At 39.0% G+C, this 13,965-nt stretch overlaps 1 protein-coding gene across 1 annotated transcript; it reads right to left on the bottom strand.

Moving 5' to 3' along the window:
• Positions 1 to 10,228: 10,228 nt before the first annotated feature.
• LOC110067525 (caspase-3-like) lies at positions 10,229 to 13,864 on the bottom strand. The gene is made up of 3 exons (XM_020774866.2): positions 13,653 to 13,864; positions 12,874 to 12,930; positions 10,229 to 12,251 (listed from the first exon to the last, which is right to left on the bottom strand). Exons 1-3 carry the CDS (start codon positions 13,747 to 13,749, stop codon positions 11,500 to 11,502), a joined length of 906 nt encoding a protein of 301 aa, XP_020630525.2. The 5' UTR covers positions 13,750 to 13,864; the 3' UTR covers positions 10,229 to 11,499.
• Between the last annotated feature and the right edge of the window lie 101 nt (positions 13,865 to 13,965).

Here is a 13,965-nt window from a genome sequence, read left to right as displayed (position 1 = left end):
ATAGCAACGAACCAGGTTAAAATCGAATAACAAGATAGGTAGGTCATGTATGGGGACATATATTGTACCGAGATATATGTTTCATATATGCTTTATATGCTTGAGATACTTTTCTTACTTGACATGCTTGACTTACTTGAGGTGCTTGTCTTACTTGAGTTTCTTGACTTACTTGAGATGCTTGACTTGCTTGAGATTCTTGTCTTACTTTAGGTGCTTTCCTTACTTGGGGTGCTTTCCTCGCTTGAGGTGCTTTGCTTACTTGAGGTGCTTTGCTCGCTTGAGGTGCTTTGCTTACTTGAGGTGCTTTGCTTACTTGAGGTGCTTTGCTTACTTGAGAATCTTTGCGTTCTTAAGGCTCCTGACGTACTTGAGGTACCTGACTTACTTGAGGTGCTTGACGTACTTGAGGTGCTTTGCCTACTTGAGGTGCCTTCCTTACTTGAGATGCTTTGCTTGCTTGAGGTGCTTTGCTTACTTTAGGTGCTTTGCTTACTTGAGATGCTTTGCTTACTTGAGGTGCTTTGATTACTTGGGGTGCTTTGATTACTAGAGATGCTTTGATTGCTTGAGGTGCTTTCCTTACTTGAGGTGCTTAGCTTGCTTAAGGTGCTTTGCTTACTTGAGGTGCATTACGTACTGGAAGGTCTTTGCTTAGTTGAGGTGTTTGGCGTACTTTAGGGGTTTTATTACTGCTTTTTTTTTTTTTTTTTTTTTTCATGCTCTAAATATTTTTAATTCCGTCACCTTATTCACTAGAAATGCCACGCTCAGAGAAGGGTAAAAAGGGAGGAGCAACACAGTGTTATTGCTTCTTAATGACATCTTACGCCCTTTTGTGCTCTGGTTGTAATACATGGGCGCTCGCTACACGTGTCGGTATATTACCTGGATTTTCCCGACTTCGCTCAGACATGCTCATGGTGTAATCTTCCATTTGCGAATGTGAATCTTTCGTTTAAATAGAGTTAAACACGCAAATTAACACTGTTATCAGGTTCGTCGATAGAAGGCCCGGGAATGGAAGGCAACGAAATTGAAGATGAATTATATGGTAATGATGTCCCTCTTAATCCCTAGAAGAGCTCGATTATTGAAGAACGAAAAAACAACTCACACAATGCTTTTGTACCACACTTGAACATTAACAGCGTACAAAACTAATTTGAGTAACTGAAATTGCTGAATGGTTATTTTAAAGCGGAAATACTTAGGTATCTGAAACCAAAATTGACAGTTCTTATTTCGACGACCAGTTTAGACCACAAGGATACCATATGTATCGCAGAGACAGAACCAAAGGGGGAGGTGGGCTCATTGCTTATTTTTCTAGAGCTACAAGACGCTGGAAGCTATTGCTGTTGAATGTACGATAAGGAGGAAATAAATATCGTGTTTAGCGCTTTACAGGCACCTAGACAATCGAAAGAGATCACTGACTCAAAATCAGTACATGCAGAATGTAGAGGAAGAAATAAACTCTCTTTTTGGGTGGGCGTGTCTTCAGTAGCAGGGCACATTTGTATTAGGAGACTTAAACTAGGACAGGCTCAGCCCTGATTGGGGTGAGGAAATTGGAGGTATTTAATTTAGCCTAATAACAGAGCCTACCAGTCACGACACACTTTTGCACGCTTTTGGATATGCTACTCACAAACACCCCAGAGCTGTTCAAAAAGTGCGGGGTTTACAACCCAGAGATAAGTGACCATCACCTGATCTATGTGGAAATGACGGAGAAAGTCTGCCAGTATAAGACTAGGATCATAACATTTAGGCGGACTAAGAACAGAGATCTTGAACTGCTTTATCAAGAACTAATCAATACGCCTTGGTATGTCAGTGACATTTTTACCTTCATAGATGTTGAGTACGATTACTGGAGAGGGCTATTTGAAAGTGTTGTGAATAAGTATGTACCAGTCAAAAGAAAGAAAGTGAAAGAACAGGATATTCCTTATATGACACGGGTATGGAAAAATGCTCTGAGAAAGGAAAGAAAGTACACTGGAAAGTTTCCTAAGTATTGTATGGCCGAGAACTTGGAACTCGCTAACTCAAGAGGAAGTACCGAAACTTAGCCACGCATATTGGTACAAAAAGACGGAAGAACACAGAGACAGACCAGATAAGTCCTACTTCACTTTCAAACCCGTTTATTAGTAACAAAGGCAAGGTATCTACAGCAATAAACCTAAAAACTGAGGGAAACAATGTGGAAAAGAATTAAAATGAAGGGGCAAAAATGCTGGCCAGGTACTTTACCAATGCGGCATTAAATATTGGATGAGATCAAGTTAGTAGTCTGACCGAGGAAGATGATAGTTTTAGAAGCATACAAGAAGTTTACAAAGAAAACAATTTTGATTTACGGTGGCTGAAGTGTAACAGGCACTTGAAAAGATCACCCCAAAGAAATCAAGTGGATGAGACTTCGCGATCTCACAGAAGCTTCTTAAGAATGTGGCTAAGGGAACAGCAACATCGCTAACCAACCCTCTTTACAACCATTGTATAGATAAGCTCGAATGGCCGACTTCGTGGAAAATGGGTGAATGGACACCTGTCTTTAAGAAGGGGGATAGACGGGATGTAAAAAAACTATAGCCCTATCACTTCCCTTGCAGCAGTTGACAAGATATTTGAACAGTTATTAAGTCACCAGGTGATATGCCATTATGACAAAACTCTGTACTCCAAAATGACAACGTACAGGAAGAAACTTGCTTGGACTGATAGACGATCGGAAACTGGCCGTCGGCACAAAACAACTTTTGTATGTTTTACCTACTGATATGAGTAAGGCCTTCGACTGCTTGAGTCACTCTTTGACGATAAAGATTAGTTGGAGGCTTATATTGTGGCTTCGGAAGTGGATCTCTTGACTTGATGCGATCGTTTTTCAAAAACAGAAAAAATACAGTAAAACTGGGCGAAATTACAAGTGACTGGAAAAAGATGGAACGTGGATGTCCTCAAGCATCATCCTTTGGGCCCTGCATTTTTTTATTTCTCTTTATATATGTATTGTAAATTGATTCTTGTTAATGTATTCATTTCCACTTTTAACACTTATCCTAGATTAACTTCAAAAAACCTATAAAGGAGGAGTTAATACCTTAATAACTCTAGGGGAATGGTTAAGGAGCCCAGAAAAGTTTTTTGTTGTATGTTTTTGTCCGCTTTATGGGAAAATATTGACACTAGCACTGCACAAATACAAAAGGTGATTATTTGTGCTCATGCAACTTACCAAAAGAAGCTTTACGATTAGGTAATTAGTGTACAGCTTAACAAAAGATGTGCAGGGTCCTGGACCTTCCGACATAAATCCGTTGGCCTCTTTGGTTGCTCCTTTGTTGTTTGCAGGGACTCCTTGACCAGTCTGTTGACCATTTCCCTCTATTAACTTTGGCACACCCATACCCGTCTCGAGAGAAGCAGCGTATTGAAAAAAGGGCGCTATATAAACTGTAACTGTGGAGCGCTATACAAACTATAACTCTTACAATTGTACCGTATGTCGGTTCGCAAAAATAACTGCCTTTCGTTGCCAATTTTAATCGTGCACAGTCTAACAACAAATAAAGAATCAAGTTCCAAAAAGTACAATACTCTTATAGGGATCTTAAAAGCAAGGACTGTGACGGCGGCGAGAACAGCGCCTAATTACAAATGAATTTGTATTTTCGTACGAAAACCCGTTATAATTGTGGTACAGTAAGTGTGAATTTCACACTGTATGTATTTATGGCATTCAAATATAGCCTGCGAATACAGTCGCCTCTCATCGCCCACCGCCGAGGGTCGTTGCGCGAGAGAGGCGGCTGTATTCGCAGGCTAATGCAATAAAGTTAGTTGTTGTTATACGTACATCTAGCAAAAACTGTAAGGAGGGACATTTTACGTTGTTGGTTTGACGTGAACGGCAAAGAAATGTACATTGATTTTAAACGTGCAGGCAGTGCTATTGTTCTACTAGGTAGATGTTTTGTTTAGTGACGTTCTCGTTGTCGTCGTCGTCGTGGTTTGCTTAAAATATTAAGCAAAGATGTTTTTGAGACACGGACGGCGACCGGAAGGAGAACAGAACTGCTTTTGGTGTGCTCTGAACTCTACCAATCAGTTGGAAAACCCTCGTTTTAGTATTTTAAACTCAACACCACTTTAAAAGATCTGTAGCAAGCGCCGGGGAAAAGAAATGTCAACTTCCGGGTGCCGTCCGTGTCTCAAAAACCTCTCTGCTTAAGGTTGACAGAGGGATGGTTAAACAGTACGATGTTCATTCAAATGTTTTATCTTTGCTGCTACTTCTGCCGGCGACTTTGCAGCCATTGCCAATGACATAGCCTTCACGCTTTCAGATTGCGCAACGTAATAGTACAAAACTTTCAAATTGGTTGAATTTGTGGCAATCGTGTTAATCACAAGCACATCTCGGCATACGATCAAACAAATAGTTGCTGAAACTCTCCAAGGCTCCAAGTCAAGAGGTGCTTCAGTTTTCTGATTCCATAAACTCTTGCCCTCGTTTTCTTTTATAGGAAGAAACGAGTCTCCTCCCGTTGATTCCCCCATACCTAGTTTACTTGTTGGAGTTCTTCCTCCGGTGCAAACATCGCTTCAAATGACTCTTCGACGTATGTCAAAGAGTCATTTGAAGAGTCATCAGAGTCACTGGACTCTGAGCCTGTGTCGTCTTCGCATGAATTGGGAGATACAACGTTCTAGCGAAAGGTCAATTTTCAATACCTCCTAGAATTTTAGTAACTTTCAGTAACCCCCTACCTTAATGAACATTATTTCTTTGTTCTACTTGTACAACAAAATACAAATACTTTTTTTGTTGTATTTTGCAAACAAAAAAAAAGCGAGCGCTCAGAAAAGGGAAACTATCCATGAATGAGTGTAATGTTCAAAATTAAACGATCTCTAGTTCTAAACGGTGCAAAACCTGCCGTTTTTAAATGCAATTAATTTGATCTTCCTTTTCATTGTTATAATTTACAATACTTGAACAATCTCGCGACAGCTACTCTTTCTATAAAAGTGACGAGAAAGCTATTCGGAAAAATTTAAAAGAACCCTTAAAAGGTATTGGAAACCATTATCGGAGGTGTGGCACAAATTCATTTTCGCCCCTAAGAGATACCATTGATACAGGTAAGGGAAGATAAAGGCAAATAGGAATAATTATATGAAGGTCAATGACAGAAGATGGAGGCAAATGAATGAAGGTGAAGATGAATGAAAGCTGATGAAGGTAAGTGAAAGGATATGAAGGTGAATGAAAGCAAGAGAAAAAAATGAATGGATATGAAGGTGAAGGAAAAAACAAGAAAAACAAAAAAAGTGAAATGTACCTCAAGCCGTTCGACTTTAAAAAGGAAGAGAAGCGAAAAATTCCTTGCGGAGAACAAGTTTGAGATAAATCAGGGGTCTTGGATGCTATACAAGAGACATGCTTAATGGAAGTAGTGGTGTCATTTCTTGAATCCACGTGTATTGTTCCATCATTTCAAAACGTGACGGGTATGTGCAATTTTGTATCAAAGACTGGCGTCAGAGTTTCCACTTAAAAGCAAGTTGCAAATCAGAGTAACAAATTTAAAACGACGACCGCGTCATTTGAACTTTTACAGAAAGTATCAGGACAGTTAACTTGTTTATTGAAAAATGGGTGAGTAACTCCTAGGGATAAAAATGAACTTTGAGCACGTCCACAAGATCTAGCGGTTCTTTTCATACTTTGCAACGAGCACCCTCTCGATTTTTAAATGGGACCTGTAGCCCTATGAATCTATGCAACACACTAAGGTTGCGATGTATTTAATTCGGTTGTTTTTTTTATTCATACAAAGTGAACGACAACTTTGATTTTAAAACAAGACATGTTTCGGTCGAGATTAACAGATCCTTTAAAATATACGCTAGCTTTCCGTTCTTGCTTTAAAATACAATTTGTAGTTCATTTTTTACGGAACCTTGCCTGTCTACTGTTATCCAGCCAATTGTGTTATTTAGTTCCAGTTCATTAGTTGTTCTCAACCAGGGTAGTGTTTATTTACTTAAGGCTGGTTTTCACTAGAGCATAAGCACAAGCACAAGCATAAGCATAAGCACAAGTGAAGACAGCCGCGACATAAACATAAGTATAAGCTGAAACATAAGAAGAACGAACCCACTTATTTGCCTCGTGCAGTTTTCACTAGCAATGCGCTCGACATAAGGATAAGCATAAACACAAGAAAAGCGAACAGTTCCGTTTTTCTTGTGCTTATGCTTATGTCGAGCGCGTCACTAGTGAAAACTGCGCAAGACAAATAAGTGGGTTCGTTCTTCTTGTGTTTCCGCCCTGGGGGGGGGGGGGGGGGGGGGGGGGGACTCCCATATGGAGTGGACGGGGATGCTCGTCGGAAATTTTGAATTTAACCCCTAAAAGAGACCAATCTGGGCGTGGCCGAAGCTTATGCAGACCCCTAAAAGAGACCAGTTTATAAAACAGACAAATAAAAAGTACAGTGACATTTAATGATGGCGAATTTGTTTATATGAATTGAGTAAACATAAAGAATCAAAATTCTTTCTGTTTTGTTATTTCTTCGTGTGCAACCCTTAACGAGACCTTGACGGCTAAAAATAATGACATTTTGCCCAGAACACCCTAAGCGAGACCAAAATCCGAAATTTACACCCCTAAGCGAGACGACGAGCATCCCCGTCCATTCCATATGGGAGTCCCCCCCCCCCCGGGGTTTCCGCTTATGCTTATGTTTATGTTGCGGCTGTTTTTACTTGTGCTTATGCTTATGCTTGTGCTTGTGCTTATGTTCTAGTGAAAACCAGCCTTTAAAGCCAATATTAGCATTGCAGGTGGGCGTTGACCCTTTGTCTTTTTTAACCAGTACTTGAATCACATTTATAATATATATTCAGGAAGTGTTGAAATACAAAGACCTTACGGAATCACAATAAACATATCTTGCATCTCTCACAGACCTTCCTGCCTTACAATGCAATTAGTACACACTAGCTAGTGAAACAAATTTAAGGCTTGGGTGGACAATTTCATACATTCCTTTGTACAAAAATGCGGCAAAAGCCTATTCGTGTGGAAATTTTAATTGAAATTGAGGGTTTTCAGGGTTTATTTGTTTCATTGTGCCCCACCCCCCTCCCCCCCCTACATAAAGGCACAAATGTCCAGGATTGAACTCTAACATAAAATATTTTGCAAACAAAGATCCACAGCAAATTTAGTAATTAATAGTTTAGTAATAGAACAGAAAGGAAATAAAAAGCTGTAATAACAAGAAAAGTGATTTAAGCAAATATGTCAAAATTATCAAGGAATTTATCTGTAACTGCCAAAACCATGTTAACAGTAATTGCAACTTTAGCAACCCAAAAGAAAAGCAGAGGTCCCTAGCCTCAGCAAGCCGCAGATACAGCAAATGTAGTAACAAGAAATTCATATACAACTACCATAAAAATGATCAGAAATATAGGGAGAATAACAGAGTTAGCAAGGAACAAGAATGTAAAACAGCACAAAGGCAAAGAGGATCGTCGACCAGTACGCCAAAAATTTAAATATAGGAATTCGAAAACTAACAGGAATTAATCTGCAACTGCCTAATAGCTCGCTTAAAAAATGGCAAGTATGGGAAAAATAACAAAAGCAAAACAAAACCAAAAACAAAACATTAACCAACAAAACAATTAGCCAGGATAAAGAGAGGCACAATATAAAAAAGGGCAGGCAGGGCCCTTAGCACACCCCAAGTTAAGCAAATATACAAAGGTAACCAGAAATTAAACTGCAACTTAAATAACCTTGTAAACAATAATCAGAAAAATAGCAGAGTAATCAACAGCAATAGCTTCCAGCATCTTGTAGCTCTAGAAAAATAAGCAATGAGTCCACCTCCCCTTTGGTTCTGTCTCTGCGATACATATGGTATCCTTGTAGTCTAAACTGGTCGTCAAAATAAGAACTGTCAATTTTGGTTTCAGATACATAAGTATTTGCACTTTAAAAGAACAATTCAGCAATTTTAGTCACTGAAATTTGTTTTGTATGCTGTTATTGTTCAAGTGTGCAACAGAAGCATTGTGTGAGTTGTTTTTTCGTTTTTCAATAATCGAGCTCTTCTGGGGATTAAGAGGGACATCATTACCATATAATTCATCTTTAATTTCATTGCCTTCCGTCAACGAACTTGATAACAGTGTGTTAATTTGTGTGTTTAACTCGATTTAAACGAAAGATTCACATTCGCGAATAAAAGATTACACCATGATCCGAGTAATATACCTGACGGCTGTCTTTTTACGACTGACACATGTAGCGTGCGCCCATGTATTACAACCAGAGCACAAAAGGGCGTAAGATGTCATTAAGAAGCAATAACACTGTGTTGCTCCTCCCTTTCTACCCTTCTCTGAGCGTGCATTTCTAGTGACTAAGGTGATGGAATTAAAAATATTTAGAGCATGAAAAAAAAAAAAAAAAAAAGCAGTAATAAAACCCCTAAAGTACACTAAGCACCTCAACTAAGCAAAGCACTTCGAGTGCGTAGTGCATCTCAAGTAAGCAAAGCACCTCAAGTAAGCAAAGCACCTCAAGTAAGTAAAGCACCTCAAATAAGCAAAGCATCTAAAGAAAGCAAGGCACCTAAGGTAAGCAAAGTACCTAAAGTAAGCAAAGCACCTCAAGTAATCAAAGCATCTCAAGTAAGCGAAGCACCTCAAGCAAGCAAAGCACCTCAAGTAATCAAAGCATGTCAAGTAATCAAAGCATCTCAAGTAAGCAGTGAATTACTTAAGTACAACACCTCTCAACGGAAATTAAGATCGTCCTCTAAACACCTTCTGGCGACCCTGAAAGCTAGACTGAAAACATATGGAGAGAGAGCATTTGCTGTGGCGGCACCGAAACTATGGAACTCGATCCCACTTGAACTAAGATCCAGTAGTTAGATTGACATTTTTAAACGGCATTTAAAAACATATCTTTTTAAACAAGCTTTTTAACTCTTTTAATTTTTAGATTATTTTTTAATTTTTTTTTCCCCTCCCCCTTTTTTAGCTTTTTAAATATTTTTTTTTTATTTAATGTAAAGCGCCATGGACAAATAGTGGATTGGCGCTATATAAATATTTTATTATTATTTATTATTATTATTAAGCAAAGCACCTCAAGTAGGCAAACCGCCACAAGTAAGTCAAGCACCTCAAGTAAGCAAAGCACCTCCAATAAGCAAAGCATCTCAAGTAAGCAAAGCACCTCAAGTAAGCAAAGCACCTCCAATAAGCAAAGCATCTCAAGTAAGCAAGGCACCTAAAGTAAGCAAAGCACCTCAAGCAAGCAAAGCACCTCAAGTAAGGCAAGCAGCTCAAGTAAGCAAAGCACCTCAAGTACGCCAAGCACCTCAAGCAAGCAAAGCATCTCAAGTAAGTCAAGTACCTCAAGTACGTCAGGAGCCTTAAGAACGCAAAGATTCTCAAGTAAGCAAAGCACCTCAAGTAAGCAGAGCACCTCAAGTAAGCAAAGCACCTCAAGTAAGGAAAGCACCTCAAGTAAGCAAAGCACCTCAAGTACGCAAAGCACCTCAAGTAAGCAAAGCACCTCAAGCAAGAAAAGCACCTCAAGTAAGACAAGAATCTCAAGTAAGTCAAGCGTCTCAAGTAAGTCAAGAATCTCAAGTAAGTCAAGCACTTCAAGTAAGTCAAGCACTTCAAGTAAGTCAAGCATGTCAAGTAAGACAAGAATCTCAAGTAAGACATGCGTCGCAAGTAAGACAAGAATCTCAAGACAAGCACCTCAAGTAAGACAAGCAACTCAAGTAAGTCAAGCATGTCAAGTAAGACAAGAATCTCAAGTAAGTCAAGAAACTCAAGTAAGACAAGCACCTCAAGTAAGACAAGAATCTCAAGTAAGACAAGTACCTCAAGCAAGTCAAGCATGTCAAGTAAGACAAGCATCTCAAGCATATCAAGCATATATGAAACATATTTCGGTACAATATATGTCCCCATACATGATGTACCTACTGGGAACAGCTACTCACCGGAACAATGGAACAATGGGAGGTTTGAAATGCACCAATCACAGCTGCCCTTCGTGATATAAATAGTGCCGTGTAATCAGTCGACCTCATCGCCTTCAGAATACTAGCAGTAAGCAGTCGAAACTTCGCGATCTACATCTCAAGTGACTACATCGTGAGACAAACAATAGAACACTTTATTATTACATCTACCATGATGAACAACCACCACCTTTTCCTCGACAATCAGATAATTCGCTCTCATTTTCTGCGCTTATCAAGTGATTGATATCTTGAGCCCATAATCTAACATTGTTCAATGTTAAATGAGGGATGTTACAAGCCCATTATGGCTTCTGATTGTGACTACTAAGAGATATCTATCCCTCCTTTGATTACTATCATACTTATTATTATGCTGATAATATTATTATCAGATAGTAATTATGAATGATCAATATATTTACAATTTTCAAGGAAATTTCAACTCACAAACCATGTACATCTACACAAGATTTCTCAGAAAAGTTGTACCATGCTACAAAATTAAGAGACCATACTTGTGTTCTTAAACTAGTTTGCAATGAAGTTCTTATGGAGGAAACTATTCAAAAATTAATAATGCCAACGCAATGAAGTTGTTTTTCATGATGCATTATTCCCCCATGATAGCCTTAAGTGCAAGTGACTTCCAGTCCAGTCTCAAGAAAATAACATGACCTATTTCACATTTATCTATTAACAAAAAATGATCATTATGTAATACAATTCAAGGGTTTTCATTGGCTTTGCCATCATGGTGTAAGAACAATAAATTACACCATGCCCTACAGATACCGTTAATATGCACATAATTTTTTGGGGGCGTTTTTACTTTTACTCTACTTTAGTTTTCTATATTTTGAGAGCGTTTTTTTTTTTTAATATTATTCCACTTGCGCTTGTTGGATGTGAGATGATTATCATCTCACATCCAACAAGCATTATTCCCCCATATCTCATATCTCATATCAACATGCGCTCATGGAATAATATTGTTAAAGTGCATATGGCTTTTGTGATGCACATTTGTGGTGCCAAGTTTCAAGAACACTGCTTCAATATTTCCAGAGATATCGTTTATTCTGTATTTTATCACTTTTTAGTTGCAAACAATATGACGTCGTCACTGATCTAATTTCATAACAGAAAAACGTCAATATCTCTAAAACGAAAAAAAATATTTTAAAAAGAAAAACACCATTCTTTTGTATTTTGAAAGGCCTTTCAAATAAGCAGAAATTATTTTTCATGTCATATGCACTTTAAATGTCTACAGATAATATACCAGAGGTAACATCTACTGGGGTTCAATCCATTGCCACAGTCAGACAATCTTAATTTAAAATACTACATGAAAATGCCTTGTAAAAGACATTGAAGGATAAATTCCTTGTCAGGGTAAAATTCATGTTAAGCTATACTTTGGATCAAAAAACACTCTCTTTCGTAGCATGCAGACCTGGCATGGTATTTGCTTGAGACCCTCCTTGCTGTAAAATCCAGCAACACGGTTGTTAACTCTCAACATCATATCCATGAGATGCTCTCTTTCTGCATATTCCTTGAACACGTCAACAACAGACGAGATGAACCATGAACCAAGGTGAGCCTGTCGGTAGCTTTCATGGTCTGGAGCTGAAGCAAAACAGATGAGAAAGTCAGCATCTGCTGGTAATGATGAACTTGAAAGTGGAATGGGGTCGCTGTCACTCTCAACAGGTACTGTATCTCGTCGAGAACCACGACAAGCTTGGAAGAGAAATATTTTTGGTTTTCCTTCCAGTGACGGGCACTCATTGCGTCGGAAGAGAGATGTGATTGCCTCAATTTTGATCAGTTCTTCATCTGTACCATAGATCCCATCCTTTTTTCCATGGCTAAGGATCACACACACAAAGCAGTCATATCTGGAAAAGTCTTTCTCTGCAGTGGTTTGCAGTAACTTTATCATTTGACTTCCAGTTTGGTTGTCTTCTACCACATGTCGGAAATTGAAGTCATTAAAGAGACTTGTCAGATTCCTTACGTCATCACTGGAGCCAGTACGCTCAACATCATCCCTCCGGGGGAAGATATAGTTGTTTATCACCAGACAATAACCAGACTTTGCCTTGTAATTAATATCATCCCCAGAAGACTCTTGACATGGGACATGAGCTTGAAATAAAGAAAATTACCCATTAATCTCACAGTGCCTCTCTCCACCCCGGTAGTGTAACAGCTCTCATAACCTGCTTTTGTTTGGTATTGTAAGCAGCTTCTATTGTTTTTAAGTCCAAGTCATTGTTTCAATTGTTTGGTCTTTTGTTTTCGGCTAGGGTAGCGAGCCAATCATATTACACATTACGAGAGCTGCTACATCACCCCTCCACCCAGGTGTATAAATGGGTGCCAGCGAATTTAATGCTGGGGGTAACCCTGCGATGGACTAACATCCCATCCAGGGGGGACAAGAAATACTCGTAGTCGCTTCATGCAACAGAAACCGGAGATAAGCACCGGCCCGATGGGCCACTTGGGTCGTTTGCAGACTTATCCTTATCCTTCTACAACCCGGCAGTCTGATTATTTGAAGAAAAGTTTTTTTTGCACAGTAAAATAACTTGGATGGATAAAAATCAACATTATATGAGAATGGGGAAGAGGTAAGGGAAGACAAAGATAATAGTCATACAAAACTGGGTTAAATTAACTGGGTTTACAAATTATAAGAAAGGATTAAAATTTCTGAACACAGTCATGGTGTTAACGATTAAACGATACAAGTGCCTATTCTTACTGCTTGTTGTCGTTGCTGCAGCTGCTTGTTCCCGGACAGGCCTGTGTGGTGGTCTGGCTAAAGTTAAAAAGAAATCAAGTTAAAAAGTAGAAGTAGTCACTTAAATGCATAAGCTGGGATCAAATTAGCATTACAGAACCTGTTATGGAGTCTTAGAAATCATACGACGTTTGTTGCTATTTTTAGATACTCAAAAAGGGGTTTTTCCCACAACCGTTTCACTTTGCTTTCGATCAGTTTCAGTCACACTTTTTATTTTATCTCTCATAGCACGGCTTTCAAATAGTTAACACTGTTTGAAATTGTATGGCTTTAAAGTGACAAATTATTACAGAAATCGCTCTCGAGATTGACGTAAAAAAGTACGTCGTGTACAGGCTCAAGCAGTGACCACGTAGGATCGATCGATTTTGAGTAAAATAAGTCTAAAAAGTTAAAATCGTTTCATGGACTTAATTTAACAGCTAATTCCACTTGCGACGGTTTCACAGAAGTCTCAAAATTAATGTCTTCGGTTTTGCGACATTGTTGTACGTGTCTGCGCCCAACATTCCAATTGAATATAACAGTATTTTTGGAAATAAACGCGCAAAGATCGCTTTTGTATACTTATTAAGGTAAAGCTAGTACACGCCTATAGTAATAAATCGCCAGTTACGAGTTGTTAACTCGAGTCTTCACATCCATCTCTGCCTACTGCAACTCTTTTCTTCCCTGAGTGAGACCCAAAAACGGAAGAAATAATCAGTCAAGGGGAAAGGAAAATTTGCCGGACTTACCTCCTGCGACTGGAGCCTCAACGGTTAAGTTGGCATGATCTCCTATCACTACGGCACCACTACAATCTGCCACATGTACTTTAAACTTACTTGACATACTAGCGTAAATGGAACTTTAGAATTCCAGCTGGAAACGTGCGCTGGAGTTCTCGCTAAAAATGGCGGAAGTGAGCGCAAGTGAAGGGCAAGTCGTATTTCCAGTCAGCGGGCAAACAAGGTACTGCTAAGTACTCTATACTTGACGACACATAGTGCACCGTTTACCTATTTACAGCACAGATGTCGGTGACAACAGAACTATTAGTTAGTAGTT

Source organism: Orbicella faveolata, unplaced genomic scaffold (assembly GCF_042242905.1).
Source record: "Orbicella faveolata isolate gen_17 unplaced genomic scaffold, um_ofav_v1 contig_4, whole genome shotgun sequence".
NCBI classification, from domain to species: domain Eukaryota; kingdom Metazoa; phylum Cnidaria; class Anthozoa; order Scleractinia; family Merulinidae; genus Orbicella; species Orbicella faveolata.
This window is presented reverse-complemented; position numbering and strand designations above follow the sequence as displayed.

What these genes read in the sequence shown, in the direction of transcription:
- LOC110067525 (XM_020774866.2), bottom strand. Translation starts at nt 13,749, where the DNA reads ATGTCAAGTAAGTTTAAAGTACATGTGGCAGATTGTAGTGGTGCCGTA. An exon ending in TGAGGCTCCAGTCGCAGGAG is followed by an intron (nt 12,931 to 13,652) that starts GTAAGTCCGGCA and finishes TTTTAACTTTAG; the next exon opens with CCAGACCACCACACAGGCCT. An exon ending in TGCAGCAACGACAACAAGCA is followed by an intron (nt 12,252 to 12,873) that starts GTAAGAATAGGC and finishes CTTTATTTCAAG; the next exon opens with CTCATGTCCCATGTCAAGAG.